We start from the raw sequence: 21,122 nt of genomic DNA on the forward strand, positions 1-21,122 counted from the left end.
AGATCAGACATAGATACAATCAGGTCAACTAGAACTGATTTCAAAGGCTAGAGCAAAGGGGAAGATACAGAGTGCAGAATATAGTTCTCAGCATTGTAGCGCATCAGTTCCACAGACAAAGTCCAATGTCTGCAATGGGTTAGAGGTGAATCGGACAGGACCCTAGCTTATAGAAGGATCGTTCAGAAGCCTGAAATCAGAGGAGTCTCTCAAGCTTCTGTACCTTCTGCCGGACAGGAGCAGGGAGAAGAAGGAATGACCGGGTGGGACAAGTCTTTGACTGAGGAAGTGTGAAGTGTAGATGGAGTCAATGATGGGGAGTGTGGTCAGTGTAATGAACTGGGCTACATCCACAAGTCTCTGTAATTTCTTGTGGTCTTGGGTAGAGCTGCTGCCAAGCCAAGCTGCGATGCATCGTGACACTATGGGCAATAAAGCAATGCACAACATTAATTGTTCTTCTTTCCCTGTCATGTAGGATCTCATGGCCAAAGTGAGAGCAATGTTGGCTGCGTCAAAAGATGTATAAATTGAAAAAGTTTGGAGGAAAAAAGTACCAGTGGGCACAGCATCAGCGCGAGGATCCTCAATGGCTTCACAAGAAACGCGAGCTGCCTTGTTGCAAGAACTAATTTATTTAGACAATTTGGGCAGCATTCCACTTTGGCATAAAGTTTTGTACAGCTCCTTTTGATAAGTACAGTTTGAACCAAGATCTTAAGTCTGTTCTGTTGGTGTTTTGCAATTTCCTCTCCTGTTCTTGAACACAACAAAATATGCTTCTAGGGTATCTGAGTACCACCACGTCTCTGAAAATTTGGGGCTGCCCTTTGAGCATTAAATCTCGCTGCCTATAATCACTTGTGACAACCAGACAGGAGCTTGGATTATCCTTCTGTGAAGGAGTTCTACTATTTGATTTCTCAAAGATGAGGTAACATCCCATTTTGTAAATTTAAGGAGTTCTCTTGACGGCGGTCTTGGATAACGGCTGGTTGGTTAGTGGGGTTTATCCTTGGAGCGCTGTGTGCATACGAGTCTAGGAAGATGCGTGGTTGTGCAGCAAAACACACCCTCAGCGTTGCACACCATGTCCTGCGTACCGCCCACTTGCAGAAGTGTTTGCATTGATTTAAATCGCTACTAACAAATTTACTTTGATTTCATACCCAGAAAAACTATGTGAGTGGACTGTGGTAACACTTTAAACTACAGATGCAAACTATTGAAATATTAAAGATAATTTATTTGTTTAGAATGGTTAAAGACTTTTGTTTGTGGGGAAAAATGGAGTGAAAATACTTGGGTATTTCATCAACTCTGGAGGTTCATTTACAAGTCGCGGTTCAGTTCATTCCCTGTGTTTGGGATTGGCTTTCCTGACAAATTCACACTTTATCTCATGGTCCTGCCATTTTGATGTCCCTGCAATGCGTGCGGTTGCAATGATGTCAGCTGACACTGTGGGTTTGGGGAGAACATTACGATTTCTGACTAACTGTGGTTAAAATGGTCGCTTATCTAAACAAGCCAAAGTAGGCTACTCACTCTCACTCTCACACAGAACCAATTATCACTCCAATAATACCAATAACCAGTCTGAAGAAGGGTGTCAACCCGAAATCACCCATTCCTTCTCTCCAGAGATCCTACCTGTCCCGCTGAGTTACTCCAGCATTTTGTGTCTATCTTCAATTATTACTCCAGCTTATTTTAACACTGCTGACTATTAGCGATTGTTTTAATACAAGTGTGGAGTAACTCTGTGTATCAGGCAGCATCTCTGTGGACGTGGATAGGTAGTGTTTCAGGTTGGTTCCCTTCTTCAACCTACTCTTAAATCCCAACCCGAAAAGTCCATGCCCATGTTCTCCACAGATGCTGCCTGACCCACTGAGTTATGGTGCAGCAGCATCTATGGAGCGAAGGAAATAGGCAACATTTCAGGCCGAAACCCTTCTGGAAATAGGCAATGTTTCGGGCCGAAACCCGGAAGGGTTTCGGCCCGAAACGTTGCCTATTTCCTTAGCTCCATAGATGCTGCCTGCACCCGCTGAGTTACTCCAGCACTCTGTGAAACGTCACCTATCCATGTTCCCCACAGATACTGCCTGACCCGCTGAGTTAGAACATGGATAGGTGACGTTTCACAGAGTGCTGGAGTAACTCAGCGGGTCAGGCAGCATGAGTGGAGAACATGGATAGGTGACGTTTCACAGAGTGCTGGAGTAACTGAGCGGGTCAGGCAGCATCTGTGGAGAACATGGATAGGTGACGTTTCACAGAGTGCTGGAGTAACTCAGCGGGTCAGGCAGCATCTGTGGAGCACATGGATAGGTGACGTTTCACACAGTGCTGGAGTAACTCAGCGGGTCAGGCAGCATCTGTGGAGAACATGGATAGGTGACGTTTCACACAGTGCTGGAGTAACTCAGCGGGTCAGGCAGCATCTGGAGAACATGGATAGGTGACGTTTTGGTTCGGGACCCTTCTTCATACTATGGCTTGGATTGTTGTGAGCCATGTCATTTAGCTGGAACTGGTTTAACATTCAACCAACCTCCACAAGAACACCTGATTGATCCAAGCTGGGTTTCTTTCCTCCTAATTCTAACAGCATTTACATAATGCTATTCAAATCTGGGAGGATAAATCTAGATTTTGTGAAACTTCTTTCTAATCTACTGTCATTAATCTGATTCTTACTCTAATCAAATTCATTGTTTAAAATCTCCCCAGGTTTCAGAAGTGCCTCTGCTATTACTAGCTACTTTCTAGAAATGGCTAGATGATTGCTATGTTGATGTTATGTTTTTGACAACTTGTCTGTGGAGCATTAGAGGACAAATTCCCATTTCAGTTGCAGCAGGTGATCAGGGACATGTGAAACCCAGAGGTAAGAGAAACTAACTTTTTATGCCTTTTTATACTTGTGTGTGGAAACCGTGACAAGAGCAGATCTTCAGTTGTTTTTGCTGCCAGTATTCCCTAGACAACCCTCTAGCGCATTATTAAACAAGCATCTCAAAGCAATGTTCTGACTGGCATCTCCACACATTGGTCTATGAGGTCCATGAGTAGACTACAGGCAGGCAGGTCCCCGCAGCAATACACTGACTGGTAGCTGGTCTAGTCGAGTTTTCATCCCCTTACCATGATGTAAATGAGTCGATCCCATTACAGTTTGATCACCACTCCTGCAGACGTCATGGTCGTGACAATTTGGGGAGGGGGGGGGAACCAGCTGTCCAAAGTAGGACATGTACTTCAAACAACAACCCTTTTCTGACTTGAGACTGTGCTAACTTACGCCTGTAGTCCACGAGTCCTGTTTGTTGAACGGTGGAGCAAGGCGAGCAGGGGCTGATTTGTCAGTAACTTGATAAATCGTTTACCGATGTTAGATTCCACACAGGTCCCATTGCTATATTTCAGTCTAATTTTTGTTGGGGTTATAATTCTGAATAAAGGGCATTTCATTATTCAGGAGAGAGGAGAACAAACCCGTTCAAGGTGATGACCTGGATTCAGGTGTTCCTGCTGCCCCGGCACAGTGACACAGCAATTCAGGCTGTTGTATCAACACTCAGGTGCTGTGGATTCAATCCTGACCCTGGAGTTCTCTGCGACCATGCCAACTTCCACCGGGTGCTCCAGTTTCCAAAGACCCAGCAGGTCAAGCAGTGTCCGTAAAGGAGACCGAATGGTTGACGTGAGAGGTTGAGGCACTGCGTGCGGCCTTTTGTCTCCACAGACCTGCAGAACTGATTTTTGTTTTGTACCTAATTCCAGCATCTGCAGTCTCAAAGTCTCCACAGAAATGCTGGTAGGGTAACTGGCAACTATAGATGACCCCTAGTGTAGTTGAAGGGCAGAGGGAGAAATTAATGGGCATGTGTGAGAGAGGCTAAAGGCCCTGTCCCACTTAGGAAACCTGAATGGAAACCTCTGGAGACTTTGCGCCCCACCCAAGGTTTCCGTGCGGTTCCCGGAGGTTTTTGTCAGTCTCCCTACCTGCTTCCACCACCTGCAACCTCCGGGAACTGCACGGAAACCTTGGGTGGGGCGCAAAGTCTCCAGAGGTTTCCGTTCAGGTTTCCTAAGTGGGACAGGGGCATAAAAAGGGCCTGTCCCATGTGGCGATCTTTTTCGGCGACTGCTGGCGTCATATCGGTATCCCCAAAAGATTTTGAACATTTCAAAATCCAGCGGCGACAAAAAAATGTTGCAACATTTGGAAAAACGCCCTGCGTCAATATGTCATCATGCCGCGAATGTTTTGGGGACCTGATACGTCAGTCAATGATGCTGGCAGTCGCCGAAAATATCGCCAAGTGGGACAGGCCCTTAAGTTTCAGGAAAACATGGAAGTGAGAACAAGACTTGCGGGATTGGTCTCTGGAGCTGGCGTGGACCCGATGGGCTGAACAGACTTCTTGTGCCATTGTAACATTTCAGCTAAATGTCAGGTATTGAATAAGGTTCCAAAGCAGAATCACTCTGCCAGGAACGCAGACAGCACACAAATGATCACAGTCTCTGGCTTTTTTAACTTGAGATAAAAGTGCCTTCCAATGATGAAGACTTGTACAAGAGGTGAGTTAACCAATCTTCAGTTCAAATTTCAATGCAATTTGAGCAAATACCAAGGCAATTCAATCTGCATGGGTGACAGCAATGGAAATGAGTTTCAGTAACAGATGAATCATCTTAAAAAGTAAAGGATTTAGTTTCTAAATCTGCAACCCAAGATGTGTACATTCATTTACATGATTGTTCCAGTAAAATTACATTTATGGTTATTAATTACTGAAATATTTCAATGCTATTTGTAGAAGTATATTGTTTGCTGCATCTACACTAGTATTGGGAACCAATACCTGTTGTCCATCATCATTAAACTCATGCAACCAGTGAAGTATAATTCCCTTCATCTGCTTCTATTTCTTATTTGAAAATAAAGTTCCTGTAAGTGAACATGTCTCTGTGGGGATGCTTATTCTTTCAGCCAGTTTAAGGTTCATGTACATTTCTTTTATATTGTGTAAGGAAAAATAGATAGCTATTTCCTATTAATGAGATACATTGTTTAGTTTAGAGATACAGGGAGGAAACAGGCCCTATGCCCACCAAAACCACACTGACCAGCTGACTACAGATGCCGTCTGTACGGAGTTTGTATGTTCTCCCTGTGACCGCGTGACGTGCAGCTTTTGTAGGTTAATTGGCTTCTGAAAAGGGCCTGTTTCCGGGCTGTATCTCTAAACTAAACTAAATGCCACACCTCTATTCCCGGACTGAAAGAGAGAAGATGGCATCTCTATTTAGTTTTTGGAAAATGCTGGAATTCTTTATTCAGGAAATGAAAGCATAGTTCCTAAAAAAGCATTAACATTGCAGGTCGAGTCAGAAGATAGACACAAAATGCTGGAGTAACTCAGCGGGACAGGCAGTGTCTCTGGAGAGAAGGAATGGGTGACGTTTCAGGTTGAGATCCTTCTTCAGTCTGAATCATAATCATATTTTATTAGCCAAGTATGTTTTGCAACATACGAGGAATTTGATTTGCCATCCAGTCACCCATTCCTTCTCCCCAGAGATGCAGCCCGGCCCGCTGAGTTACTCCAGCATTTTGTGTCTTCCTTCGATTTAAACCAGTATCTGCAGTTCTTTCCTATGCAGGCAGAGACAGCATTATTTAACAAAGTGGTGTTCAGCACACATTTGGAGTTCTTTAAGGACACCACAGGCAGAATGGGTAAGGGATGTTGTGTGCTTTGTTGGGTTATGGCTCATGATGAAGGTAAACAAAATGCTGGAGAAACTCAGCGGGTGAGGCAGCATCTATGGAGCAAAGGAATAGGTGACGTTCCGGGTCGAGACCCTTCTTCTTTATCTCCTTGATGTCTGTTGTGGGTCACTGTGCCTTCACGGTTTGTGTCACCAATGGTTTTGATGCCATTTTCGCCATAAAGGCCTCAGTCTGGACGGTCCCGCGAACTGTCCCCTCTCCACGCTGTCGTGAATCTACATCAGATGAAGGGACCTAGCTGAAATAAGTTGAAAGGTTATGAGGGATGTAATCTGCAAATGGATTTGAGCGGCTGAAACAAAATGCGCAGAAAGTTGGCAGGTGACAGCAAATAGGTCGACCACTGTGCTGGAACAGTAGAAAACATGGCATTCAACATGTGTGAAATGATAATATCCTGGTGTTTGGGAGATCTAGGTGTCCATGCAGTCAGAGTATGGAGTAGGTCAAGAAAATAGAAAGCTAGATCTCATAGCATGGAGACTAGAGTAGATGTGATCATGCTCTGGTGAGGGCACTCCTGGAGTCCAGGCCACAAGTTAAGGTCATAAACTCAGGTCGTTATTTAAAGATATCAGGCAGTGAAGTTTCACTCTTGTTTCTGAGCTGATATATTAGTGGATTTACACTTTCGAGATACAGCATGTTAACAGGCCCTTCGGCCCATTGAGTCCACGCTGACCAGCGTACGCCCCGTACACCAACACTATCACACACACACACACACACACACACTCACACACACACACACACACACACACACACACACACACACACACACACACACACACACACACACACACACACACACACACACACACACACACACACACACTAGGAACAATTTACAGAAGCCAATTAACCTTCAAAAGTTGCACGTCTGGAATGTGGGAGGAAACCCAAGTGGTCCCGGTGAGAACATACAAACTCCGTGCAGACAGCATCTGTAGTCAGGATTGAAACGAGTCTCTGGCGCTGTAAGGCAGCAACTACCACTGTGCATCATCTGAGGTCGTAAACTTACAGGCTTTGTTCTATTCGCTTGCTTTCAGATTTTGTCGAGCAAAAGATAAAAGTAGGAGTGAACGGCAGATGCTGGTTTATAGCGAAGTGCTGGAGCAACTCAGCAAGTCAGGCAGCATCTGTGGAGAGCAGGAACAGGTGAACCCTTCTGGTAGTTGGTAGTTTACACCTAGCAGTGGCAGGCTCCTTGGCTCACCGCAGAAGATTTACTTCAACTGAATTTAATCGAGTACCTGTTTAACTGCCTAAATATCATGGTTTTGTAGCTGCTAATCTGTAGATGTGTGTGTCTAGCTGAGCTGTTCTTGCAGGTTGATGCTGCTTCACTGACTAGTCTGAACCATGTGAGGTGGAAGGCAGCAGAGGGACTAACAAAGCTGAAACTCTATAAATTACTTCATCTTGTTGAACTGTGAATGTTGTTGAGGTCAGTGAATAAACTGGGTTATTAGATTTTGAAATGGTTTTTATTAATGGCTCAGTGCTTTGGTTTCTTTCCACTGATATATCAGATTAATGCCTCTAATCAAGTGGAGACATATTAGTGTCGAGGCAGGAAGTGCAGGCTCACCAGTGTGTAGAAGGGTCTCGACCCAAAATGTCACCCATTCCTTCTCTCCAGAGATGCTGCCTGTCCCGCTGAGTTACTCCAGCACTTTGTGTCTATCTTCAAAGACACACAAGCTCTGGTCATTGGTCAGTGGTCCTTGTGGAACAGGAGTTACCAGATTCTCCAACTTGCCTGCAGTAAGCAGGGAACCTGTCTTTAATAAAACAGAAGATGGACACAAGGTTTAAGAGGGAACTGGATGCTGGAGAATCGAGTCACAAAAAAGGGTCAGGCAGCATCTGTGGAGCACATCTATGGATAGGTGACGTTTCAACAGAGTGCTGGAGTAACTCAGACTGATCAGGGGCAGCATCTGGGTGGGGACAAGAAAGGATAGGTGACGTTTCACAGAGTGCTGGGGGATGGGACCCAGCAGCGGGGGCTGAGGCAGCATCATGGGATTCGATGATTCATGCCCCCGGGGTGCAGACTAAGGAAATACTGGGTCAACGTTTCGGCAGCCTGAAACCCATGGATAGGTGTTTCGGCCCGAAAGCGTTGCCTATTTCCAGATAGGATTTCGGTGCCAGCATCTGTGGAAACGTTGCCTATTTTCACAGAGTGCTGGAGCTCCATCTGTGGAGATGCTGCTGCACCATAACTCAGTGGGTCAGGCAGCATCTGTGGAGAACATGGATAGGTGACGTTTCAGAGAGTGCTGGAGTAACTCAGCGGGTCAGGCAGCATCTGTGGAGAACATGGATAGGCGACATCTTCAGACTGATCCGGTGAAGTCCACAAGTTATAGGGGCAGAATTAGGCCATTCGGCCCATTGAGTCTACTCTGCCATTCGATCATGGCTGATCTATCTCTCCCTCCTAGCCCCATTCTCCTGCCTTCTCCCCACAACCCTTGGCACTCGTTCTAATCAAGAATTTGTCTATCTCTGCCGTAGAAATATCCGGTGAGTTGGCTTGTTGTACAAAGCCATTTTAGACGCAGGACTGTATTCTTCTTCCATGTCATTAACCACAGTGTGGAATGGCTTCATTCCCATGTTATTTTACAGCATATTATAGCTGGGTGGATTAATGTTTTCTGAATTGCTACTTTTGTCCTTCAGATTGGTAGTAAATTTCCATCTTCTCCACAATGAGTAATTGACCTTGTATCAGCAGGAACTAGAACACTGTATAATCAAGCTGTCTTGCACAGCATTTCCATCTCTTAAAAACTGATACGGCTCTGCGATTACCTTCTGTGGTCCTCAGTCACCCAGCCCAGCGGCTGCCTGCAATACCGTACACTACTACAGTCACGGGCCAAGAGAGGACGGGCCAGCGGAGAAGCAGATGTTGGCAGTCACAGCTGGATGTTGGCATCAAAACTCCCAAGTCCCGACATTGGAATCTGTAGTTCTCCCACCACACAAGGGATGCTTGAGGCTCTTCATTCAATTCAACTTTAATGTCATTGCACAGATACAAGTATGGGTACAACGAAATGCAGTTCAGCGTCAGTCCGTGGTAATAGTGCAATATAGAAATAAAAATACAGAATAAGCAAACAATGTGGACGGAGAGACTGGAGAAATCTATCGGCGGGACTCCGAGTTCAGCAATGTGATAGTGTTGTTGTAGAAGCTGTTCCTCATCCTACTTGTACGAGACCTGAGGCTCCTGTACTGCCTCCCTGATGGGAGGAGGGCAAACAGTCCATGGTTCGGGTGGGAGGGGTCTTTAATGTTCTTCCCGGCCCGTCTCAGACACCGTTTTCGGTGGAGGGCATCCATGGCAGGGAGCGGGGCACCGATGATGTACTGCGCGGTTTTCACCACCCGTTGTAGTGCCTTCCTGTCCGCTACGGTGCAACTGCTGTACCATACCGTGAAGCAGGTGGTCAGGATGCTTTCGATGGTACAGCGGTAAAAGTTGGTCAGGATCTGGGGGGACAGGTGAGCTTTCTTGAGCCTCCTCAGGAAGTAAAGGCGCTGCTGCGCCTTTTTGATCAGTTTGGAGGTGTTGAGGGACCAGGACAGATCCTCCGAGATGTGTACCCCGAGGAATTTGTAGTTGGAGACGCGCTCCACCTCAGTCCCGTTTATATGGATGGGGGTATGTCTGCCCCCTCTGTTCTTCCTGAAGTCAACAATAAATTCCTTCGTCTTCTTGGAGTTGAGGACGAGGTTATTGTTGGCACACCAGGCTGCCAGGTGCTGGACCTCCTCCCTGTAGGCTGACTCGTCGTTGTCACTGATCAGCCCTACCACCGTGGTGTCGTCAGCAAATTTAATGATGGCGTTGGAGCCATTCTTAGGGATGCAGTCATGGGTGAAGAGGGAGTAGAGGAGAGGGCTGAGCACACAGCCCTGTGGCATGCCGGTGTTCAGTGTTATAGTGGAGGAGGTGAGGTTGTTGACCCTAACAGACTGCGGTCTGTTGGTGAGGAAATCCAGTGTCCAATTGTCCAGTGTCCATCTCCATGTATATCCCAGTGGAGCCCTGGAGCAAGTGGGCACTTGTTGACTTTGCCCCGACTGAGGTTGCAGTTGGGGCACCAATGCTGACAAGAGCCCAGTTTGGCTCTAGGCCACGTTAGTTTGAAGATCCCATTTGGTCAGGCTGGAGTCCTAATTTGCTTGATTATACAGTGTTCTAGTTGCTACTGATACAAGGTCAATTACTCATTGTGGAGAAGATGGAAATTTACTACCAATCTGAAGGACAAAAGTAGCAATTCAGAAAGCATTAATCCACCCAGCTATAATATGCTGTAAAATAACATGGGAATGAAGCCATTCCCCACTGTGGTTAATGACATGGAAGAAGCATACAGTCCAGCGTCTAAAATGGCTTTGTACAACAAGCCAACTCACTGGATATTTCTACGGCAGAGATAGACAAATTCCTGATTAGAAAGAGTGCGGGAGAGATAGATCAGCCATGATTGAATGGCGGAGTAGACTCAATGGGCCGAATGGCCTAATTCTGCTCCTATAACTTGTGGACTTCACCAAATCAGTCTGAAGATGTCGCCTATCCATGTTCTCCACAGATGCTGCCTGACCCGCTGAGTTACTCCAGCACTCTGTATATTTTTGTAAACCAGCATCTGCAATTCTTTGTATCCAATGAATGAAAACAAATTCATTTACCATCCTTATGCCAGCTTTCTGCAGATTAATTGATGGACCTCTGGGAAACGGTTAATTATTTGCGTTTAAACCTTTGTAATCAACTGTGGATGAAAGATCAAAAGCAGCGGAATTCTGTACGTGTGGAATTTCTGCCCTCAATATCCCAGGGTAGCTTTCAAACCCATTAGAAACAATTATTCTTGGGCTGCATAATAGCGAATGCCTAATGTCGATATCAGCTTTGTTGAGGTCACGTTGCAAAATCCCAACACAATCGTGTCAGGACCTCTAATTGAAAAGGCGTTGTGGTCTGTTTATAAACTGTGGCAATCCCTCTGCACTTAATATTTAAGAAGGAACTGCAGATGCTGGAAAATCGAAAGTAGACAAAAACGCTGGAGAAACTCAGCGGGTGAGGCAGCATCTGTGGAGTGATGGAAATAGGCGACGTTTCCTTCGGGCTCCATAGATGCTGCCTCGCCCGCTGAGTTTCTCCAGCGTTTTTGTCTACCTCTGTACTTAATAGTGTGATTGTTAGTAACCAGGGCCCAGACAGTGTGTGTACACACACAGCAGTAATTGATCCAATGGATAAAAATAGATTTAGCTGCACTTAATTTATCTGTCCCTACAAAATACTTTCCTCTGTGTACGACAACCATCACTTTAAAATAAATGGGGGGAGAAATGTTGATCTTTCTGTTCTTAAGAACGTGAAGAAAAATGTTCACAGCAGGAGTGAACATTTGTGAACAATAACAATTTGCTACAATAAAAGAGACAGGGACATCGTTCTATCAATGATATATCCTTGTTTGCTTCACTGAAAAACACTGCAATGCAAGGCTGGGAACCAAGACTTACTGCAGCACCTTTAGTAGTTTGTGTAAGAAGCAACTGCAGATGCTGGTTTAAACCGAAGATAGACACAAAAAGCTGGAGTAACTCAGCGGGACAGGCAGCGTCTCCGGAGAGAAGGAATGGGTGACGTTTCGGGTCGAGACCCTTCTTCATACCCACCACCCCAAACGCCACCATTCCTTCTCTCCACAGATGCTGCCTGTCCCGCTGAGTTACTACAGCTTCTTGTGCCTGTCTTTGGCAGTTTATTTTCTTATGAATGACTATGGTGAGACACAGCTTCAATGGGGGAAAAATCTTACCTGTGCTTAAAGGTGCATGGACTCAAATCAACACAAAATAAAATTATACATGAATTCTAAAAGATAATACAAAGAAGCAAGATATTAGTGCAAAAATATAATTGGAAAAATAACCAAGTTGCACAGTTGACAAGGCTACAGAGTATTAGGGTCACATTCCCTTAATTGAAGAAGTAACCAAATAGGGCAAAGCCATGGACATAGTCTATATCATCAGTAAGGCATTTGATAAGGTTCCACATGGTACGCTGCTCTGGAAGGTGGGATAACTGACTGGAATGAGAATTGGCTTCATGGAAGGAGGCAAAGGTGATGGTGGATGGAAGGTTATGTTTTCAGACTGGAGGCCTGTGACTAGCGGTGTGTCTTGCAGATTGGAGCCGGGCCCATCGCATATCAATGGTTCATATCAATGATTTGAATGAGTATATAGAGAGCATGATTAGTAAGTTTGCAGATGACCATGAAGCAGGGGACCCCAACCTTGTTCGTCCCGTTTACCCCTGGCAACTTTAATAGCACGTGACAATGTTATTTCACATTGACGTACAACTAATGATGAACAGTTACCGGTGTACCAGAACCAAACACTGTCAGTCAATGAGAACTAGTATGTACAAATCCACAATCTACAAATTGACCCCCTGGGGATAAATTCACCCCCGGTTGGGAATCCTTGATCTAAAGTATCACGGGTAGGGAAGATGGTTGTGGATAATTGCAGCAGAATCTTGGGTCAGTTGGGCAAGTGGTTAATAGGGTTTAAATGCAGGTCCTGCAAGTGTGAGGTGTTGCATTTTGGAAGACACACTAGGGCAGGACCTTAAGTGAATGGCAGGGCCCTGGGGAGTGTTGTAGAGCAGAGGGATTTAGGAGTGCTGGTGCATAGTTCCTTGAAAGTGGCATCACAGGTTGGGTAGGTTGGTCACAATGGCCTTCATCTGGCGGGCTACAGAGTATATGGTGTGTTACAGTCGTACAATACATTGGTGAGACCACATGTGGAGTTTAGTTTTGTTCACCCTGCTCTAGGAAGGATGAGAAGATTTACAAGGATGTCGCCAGGACTGGAGGGCCTGAGCTACAGGGTGGTCAGCTGTTTCTGTGAGTTGTGTCAATATGACAATGACCAATCAAGATTGTAGATATATTGGAAATCATTAGCTGTGGACGCCGTGTCAGTGGATATTTTAAACGTAGAGATATGCACCGATGAATTGTTGTCTGGTGTCCCTGTCCCACTTAGGAAACCTGAACAGAAACCTCTGGAGACTTTGCGCCCCACCCAAGGTTTCCATGAGGTTCCCGGAGGTTTTTGTCAGTCTCCCTATCTGCTTCCACTACCTGCAACCTCCGGGAACCGCACGGAAACCTTGGGTGGAGCGCAAAGTCTCCAGAGGTTTCCTAAGTGGGACAGGGGCATAAGGTTGCTCATTATCAATGCTTGTGTGGACGTTGACTTGCGAGTAGTGTGCAGCTGATGTATTGTCCAGAACAGTTTTGTGAAGAGCTCAATCTGGTAACCATATTCTAAAGTGAAAAACATTATCCACAGAGAGCCAGGTACTTGGGTTTTGCACCAGGCCAAGCTGGAGCTAATAATCTGCAGGAACTAGGAGTTCTTGGGCCCGTAAAACACCATCAGGACTCAACGTGGAAAATAGCAGCTCCACGGGCAACTGACAGGTGATCCACAGGAAGAGCAGTTGGAATCGTATCCAACGCCCACTGTCAACTCTTCAATGAAGATCGCCCAGCTAGTTCACAACAAATATGACCAGAGATGTAACACTCAGGCTCTATAAGCTTCTGGTAAGGCTGACATTTGGAGTATTCAAGGATCCTGACCTGAACGTCACCTCTTCTCTCCTGACCAAGCATTTCGTGTCTGTCTTCGGTGTAAACCAGTGACTGAAGATCCTTCCTACCAATCTAGTTCAGGTCAACTTAGTGATACAGTGTGGAGAGGGGCCCTTCGGCCCACTGAGTCCGTGCCAATCAGCCATCAATCACCCTGTACACTAGCTCTATCCCACACACACTAGGGACAATTTACAGAAGCCAATTAACCTGCAAACCGGCACGACATTGGAGTGTGGGCGGAAACCGGAGCACCCGGAGAAAACCCACGCAGGTCACGGGGAGAACGTGCCAACTCCACATAGACAGCACCCGAGTCGAGATCAAACCTGGGTCTCTGGCGCTGTGAGGTAACGGACCTACCTGTTCACCAATGTCGCCACAAAGGTGAGGGAGGAAAGATTTAATAGGAACCTGAGGGGTAACTGTTTTACACAGAGGGTGGTGGGTGTATGGAACGAGCTGCTGGAGGAGGTAGTTGAGGAAGGGACTGTCATAACGTTCAAGAGATAATTGGACTGGTAATATGGAGTATTATTAATGTTTTATGTGTCATTCCTAACTGTCACTTGTCATGTCACATGCGGGCGGAGCACCAAGGCAAATTCCTTGTATGTGAATACTTGGCCAATAAACGATTTAATTCATTCATAGGACAGGTTTAGAGGGATATGGCCAAGTGTGAGCAGGTGGGACTAGTGTGGATGAGGCATGTTGGTCAGTGTGGACAAGTTGGGCTGAAGGGCCTGTTTCCACGCTGTATGACTACCTATGACCAATTAATTTCCCTGCACAGATGCTGCCTGACCCGCTGTGCATTGTGCTTTGTTCAAGTCCAGTAACATGTCTATTGCAGCAGATAGCTTGTTGGTTCCATCTGAAGCATCAGAGTGCAAGAACTAGTCGTCAATGTCCAGGAAAGGATCCTCTCTCTTCACTCCAATCCTTCAACTGTTCCACATTTTTCTTGCTGCAAGAGGCATTGACAAGTTCATCATCTCAACCAACATTTTGCCCAATTCTCAACTTTCCTTCTCAAATCAAACGTGTGATATTGAGCCTTTTTGAGGTTGACAGATGGAGTCTGTTAGTCACACGTGGGCCCAGCTCCCTGTTGTGTGTTTACCAAACCTGCCTTCACAGCTGAGAGATCGCTCCCATCCTCCATCACAAACTGTGAGTGAAGCCTACAGTGGGATATTACTCAATCTCAACAATTCAGTACCAATGTAGAGAAATGTTGATCTGTGTACACGCACACACATACACACACGCATGCACGCACACGCATACACACACACGCATGCACGCACACACACACTCAAACACACACACTCCAACACACACACTAACACACATACACATACGTAATGCATTTCGTTGTCTCTGTACTGCACACTGACGATGACAATTAAAATTGAATCTGAATCTGATACACACACACGTTCACACACATACACACACATGTTCACACACACACACACATACACACACACACATACACACACACACGTACACACACACACACACGTACACACACACGCGTACACACACATACACACACACTGGTTAATAATGGTAAATTTGATTCCAGTCTACAGACAGATTGTAATTGCATTGAAGTGAAATTAAATTCTGCAGAAACTGATTCAGCAAAAGGGCCGGGCTGGGCTGGGCTTCATGTAGCGGTGTTCCCTAGCTGAAGCCTTGATGAATGATATTGGGCTGGTCTATAATCATAACTAGCGGTGTTCCCCACCTGGGCTGGGCTGGGCCGTGCCTGCTTGTATTCATGTAGCGGTGTTCCCCAGCTGGGCTGGGCCTGCTTGTATTCATGTGTGTGAACAGCCTACTCTCCTCACACCTAACGTCAGCCGTTGTGGATATTTCTAGTTACATAGACGCTGGGACAGTGACAAGTTGTCAGCCTGAACCTGTGGATGATGTTGCTTTGCCCCAGTCGACATCACTCACTTGCCATCCCATTGAGAATGCAAATTGAAAGATGTGATGCCCGTTCTGTATCTGTGGCAGCTGTGACTGTGCTAACGTCCCTGTCATTTGAAACACAGCCATGTGAATTCTACAACTTAATTTTACTCTAAACTTCGCTGACTTGATCTAAGTCTGGTAAATATCTGCATTCCATCCAACCTTGCCCCAATACTGATCTCTCGGGCAGTTTACACCCCAGCGGTATGAACATTGACTTCTCTAACTTCAGATAGCCCTTGCTTTCCCACTCTCTCCATTCCTTCCCAGTTCTCCCACCAGTCTGACTGCCTCCGACCACATTGTATCTGTTTGTTTGTTGTCAACTTCTCCCAACTATCAACTATCTACTCTACACTTTCCTTGAACCTCGTCTCTTTTGATGTCTCGTTTTCACACCTTACTTATCTCTGTGTCTTCCCCTGCCCTGACTCTCAGTCTGAAGAAGGGTCTCGACCTGAAACACCACCCATTTCTTCTCTCCAGAGATGCTGCCTGTCCCGCTGAGTTACTCCAGCACTCTGTGAAACGTCACCTATCCATGTTCTCCACAGATGCTGCCTGACCCACTCAGTTACGGTGCAGCAGCATCTATGGAGCTAAGGAAAGAGGCAACTTTTCGGGCCGAAATCCTTCTGGAAATAAGCAACGTTTCGGGCCGAAACCCTTACGGGTTTCGGCCCGAAACGTTGCCTATTTCCTTAGCTCCATAGATGCTGCCTGACCCGCTGAGTTACTCCAGCACTCTGTGAAACGTCACCTATCCATGTTCTCCACAGATGCTGCCTGACCCACTGAGTTACTCCAGCACTCTGTGAAACGTCACCTATCCATGTTCTCCACAGATGCTGCCTGACCCGCTAACTAACCCAGTACCTTGTGTCCATCTTCTGTTTTATTAAAGACAGGTTCCCTGCTTACTGCAGGCAAGTTGGAGAATCTGGTAGCTCCTGTTCCTGAGTTACTCCGGCACTCTGTGTCTTTATTTGGAAACCAGCGTCTGCAGTTCCCTGTGTCTGCTACTTAAATGTATTACCGTTTACAATGAATGTCTCTACTTATTCTAATGCGGTATTCTGAACAAATGTTATTTGCATTTGAATGAGTCAAAGTGCGAGCCACTTTAACCCGCTCCCCAGCGAGTTTGTCTCATGCCTTTTACAATTCACAGTGGAACACTAAGCTGCTGAACCCATAGAGGTGGGAATAGAATGCGAGCACTGGGAGAGGCCGTTTGCCCTATTGTGCTGCTGACAGCTCTTTGTACGAGCTCTTCCATCTCTCCTCTCCTCTCTTCTCGTTACGCCGAGGTCTGTTTTGTTTTCAAGTATTCATCAATTCTCTCTGCATTTACATCAGAGCTTTCACTGCCTAGTTACGTGGACGTGCCTGACCTGGCCTCTGGTCCTTTTACTGAATATTATAAATCCACGTCCTCTGGTCGTTCAGCTCCCTGCCTGGAAATAGGCAACGTTTCGGGCCGAAACCCGGAAGGGTTTCGGCCCGAAACGTTACCTATTTCCTTAGCTCCATGGATGCTGCTGCACCCGCTGAGTTACTCCAGCACTCTGTGAAACGTCACCTATCCATGTTCTCCATAGATGCTGCCTGACCCGCTGAGTTACATCCAGCACTCTGTGAAACGTCACCTATCCATGTTCTCCACAGATGCTGCCTGACCCGCTGAGTTACTCCAGCACTCTGTGAAACATCACCTATCCATGTTCTCCACAGATGCTGCCTGTCCAATTTATTCACTGCAATTTCGAAGGATGAGAGGGTATCTTATTGAAACATATAAAATTCTTAAGGATTGCACAGGCTAAAAGCAGGGTGAAATGGCCCTATCCATGAAATGGCCCCCATGTTGGGGGAGTCCAGAACCAGGGGTCACAGTTTATGAATAAGGGGTCGGCCATTTAGGACTGAGATGAGGAAAAATGCTTTTTCACTCAGCCAGAGAGTTAGGTGCATCTGTGGAATTCTCTGCCCTTCGCCCAGAAGGCCAGTGGAGGCCAATTCAAATGGATGTTTTGCAAGTCTCTCTTATCCCTTGATTCAAGTCTTAGAGCTGAATCAGACTTGAATCTTAGAGGACTAACGTGAATCAAGGGCCTTCATGGGGAGAATTCCACAGCAGGAACAGGGTACTGAATTTTTTCCTGATCAGTCCTAAATGATCATACCCCTGATTGGCTGTGTGCTGGGTTCTGAAGGGCCCCAACATGGCCTCCTGCTTTTAGCCTGCACCTATTTTTTATATGATCCCTCTGATCCTTAAATCCAGCGAATTTGTAGTCTATCTGTGGAGAACTTGGATGGTGTAACATCTGCAAACACCTGACAGCAGCATCTTTGGATCTTAAATAGGTAACGTTTCGGGCCGAAACTCAGAAGGGTCAGGCCCGAAACGTTGCCTATTTCCAGAAGGTTTTTCTGGATAGGTGACGTTTCAGCAGAGATGCTGCTGCAGTAACTCAGCGGGTCCGGCAGCATCACTGTGGAGAACATGGATAGGTGACGTTTCACAGAGTGCTGGAGTAACTCAGCGGGTCAGGCAGCATCTGTGGAGAACATGGATAGGTGACGTTTTGGGTCTAAAGAAGGCTCCTGACTTTTCGATGATGCTGCCTGACCCGCTGAGTTACTCCAGCACTCTGTATCAGTTCATTACGCTGGTCACTATTGTACAGTCGGGTTGTTTATCGAGTTGCTACAGTAAAGCTACAGCAGGCATGATTGTAATAGTTCTGATCCCAGTACAGATGACAATGGAACACACTTGACTCGTGCATCAATCTCCCCACATCCTCTCCTAACCTCTCTCCCTCCCACCCACAGTTTACTGTGTATCCGAGTGGTGTATCATCGTCAAAGTCCACTGCAATCCGGGTCGGCAAATATTGATCGGGATGTCCAGAGTTCCTGATGTCTCATCCCTGGGGATCCCTCAAACCAGTCACTTCTCCATTCATTTAATTATCTTCCAACTCCTGTGAGGCTTCCTGCATTGGCTCCGATATATTTGTAGTATGATGGACTATGGCCACTAGCAGAATCATTGCTGTTGTGATGTTGTGCTGGCTCTCTAATTGTTCCTGCAATCTTCCTGTCTCCAGTCCTTGCACACAAATATAAAGACAGTGTCATTCTACAGCCAACATGTATACTCTCACATACAGAGCCACTTGTGTCTGCCCTACATGGGAACTAAATAAATGCAGTTCCTCCGACTGTTAATCTATTTATGGCACTTAACAAAATCTTCTTTAATTGGGGGCATCAGGTCATAAGGGATAGGAGCAGAGTTAGGCCATTCGGCCCATCAAGTCTACTCCACCATTCAATCATGGTTGATCTATCTCTCCCTCTTAACCCCATTCTCCTGCCTTCTCCCCATAACCCCTGACACCCGCACTAATCAAGAATCTATCCATCTCTGCCTTACATATATCCACTGACTTGTGGCCTCCACAGCCGTCTGTGGAAGTATTTGGGAACAGTAGGAATGAGATATTATTTAATAAATGCAATTTCAAAAGGAAATGCTGGTGTCTGTGTGAGCTTGCAGCTCTGAGTGTGATTAGAGTTAAGGGTTTTTAGTTTAGTTTAGAGATACAGTAGGCCCTTCGGCCCACCCAGTCTGTGCCGACCAGCGATCCCGGCACATTAACACTATCCTACACACACGAAGGATATTTTTTACATTTACACCAAGCCAATTAACAATTACAAACCTGCACGTCTTTGGAGTGCGGGATGAACCCCACATCTGGGAGAAAACCCATGCAGGTCACGGGGAGAACGTGCAAACTCCGTACAGACAGCGCCCGTAGTCGGGATCGAACCCGGGTCTCCGGCGCTGTGAGGCAGCAGCTCTACCCGCTGCGCCACCGTGATGGGTCAAAGTTAATCATCTCTGCTTCTTCTTATCGAGTCCACACATTAGACTAGAAGTTTTTAAGAAGGAACTGCAGATGCTGGAAAATCGAAGGTAGACAAAAATGCTGGAGTAACTCAGCGGGTGCAGCAGCATCTCTGGAGCGAAGGAAATAGGCAACGTTTCGGGCCGAAACCCTTCCGGGTTTCGGCCCGAAACGTTGCCTATTTCCAGAAGGTTTTCGGCCTGAAACGTTGCCTATTTCCTTAGCTCCATAGATGCTGCTGCACCATAACTCAGTGGGTCAGGCAGCATCTGTGGAGAACATGGATAGGTGACGTTTCACAGAGTGCTGGAGTAACTCAGCGGGTCAGGCAGCATCTGTGGAGCTAAGGAAATAGGCAACGTTTTGGGCCGAAACCCTTCTTCAGACTTTTCTTAGACTAGAAGTTGTTCAGACAGAGCTGAGCACAAGTCTCGACATCTGCACACAATGTTGTCTGTCTTGTCGCTTCTTGTGTGTGGTGGTGGTAGAAAGATGTGTGGAAACACAAACTGGGCCTCGATCAACGTGAACACTCTTTCCCTGACCCCAGCATCTGTGCTGAGACTAGACTCATCAGGGGCGGGAATCTGTGTCTGCTCCCTGTGTCATGAACCCTTCATGCTCTTGCAGAGTGCCATTGTATTGATGAATGTGCATTGGGTAAATGGAGAGGCTGTGTGTGTTGTCTTGTGCTTCTCTGCACCACATGTGAATCTATTTGGGAATACAGATGGGTCCTCATGCTGCCTCTGCCTTGTGATCAGGTATTCTGCTGTCAGGCTGCACGTGTGTGTGTGTGTGTGGGTGTGTGTGTGTGCGTGTGCGTGTGTGTGTGTGCGTGTGCGTGTGTGGTAAAACAGTTTAAAGTGGGGGCGGCACGGTGGTGCAGCGGGTAGAGCTGCTGCCTCACAGCGCCAGAGACCCAGGTTCGATCCTGACCACGGGTGCTGTCTGTACAGAGTTTGCACGTTCTCCCCGTGACCTGCGTGTGTTTTCTCCGGGTGCTCCGGTTTCCTCCCACACTCCAAAGACGTGCAGGTTTGTAGGTTAATAGGCTTCTGTAAATTGTAAATTATCCCTAGTGTGTGTAGGTTAGTGTTAGTGTGCGGGGGTCGCTGGTCAGCACGGACTCGATGGGCCGAAGAGCCTCTTACCACTCTAATTTTTAAAGTCTAAAGATAAATATTCTAATGTTTTCATTTCAGCGCGCAAACAGGCCCTTTGTCTCTCCAAATCCACACCGACTGACCAGCCATCACCCCGTGCTGTATACTAGTACCCGCGCACCCAGTGGATACCCAACCGGGGAGAACAGGCAAACTCCACACAGACAGCAGCCAAGGTCAGGATCGAACCCGGGTCTCTGGCACCGTGAGGCAGCAGCTCTACCCGCTGCGCCACTGTGCCGCCCCTAGTGTGCAGGGAGTGAATGGGGAAAAGGATTAAGTTAGATTTCGCTCTTCGGGCCAAGAACCAAGAGATCTGGGGAGAAAGCAGGAACAGGGTACTGATTCTGGATGATCATATTGAATGGCGGGGCTGGCTCAGAGGGCCGAATGGCCTCTACTCCTGCACCTATTGTCTATGTTTCTATAACATATTGTCTGTCCATTCCCTCCACAGATGCTGGCTGACCCCCTGAGTTCCTCCAGAGGTCAA

The 21,122-nt window shown here is 46.6% G+C and overlaps 1 protein-coding gene across 5 annotated transcripts in view; it reads left to right on the plus strand.

The window, feature by feature from the left end:
* The window catches only part of sfswap (splicing factor SWAP), a 103,850-nt gene extending 102,598 nt beyond the window's left edge, over positions 1–1,252 (plus strand). For all 5 annotated transcript variants that reach the window (XR_008725483.1, XM_055655502.1, XM_055655504.1 and 2 more), the window contains one exon: positions 479–1,252. Coding sequence is in view for 4 of the 5 variants with exons in the window: in XM_055655502.1 (XP_055511477.1) it covers positions 479–529 (51 nt within the window). In the remaining variant the exon portion in view is untranslated. The remainder of the gene's footprint in view (positions 1–478) is intronic.
* Positions 1,253–21,122: the final 19,870 nt, after the last annotated feature.

Source organism: Leucoraja erinacea, chromosome 25, assembly GCF_028641065.1.
Source record: "Leucoraja erinacea ecotype New England chromosome 25, Leri_hhj_1, whole genome shotgun sequence".
NCBI lineage: Eukaryota > Metazoa > Chordata > Chondrichthyes > Rajiformes > Rajidae > Leucoraja > Leucoraja erinaceus.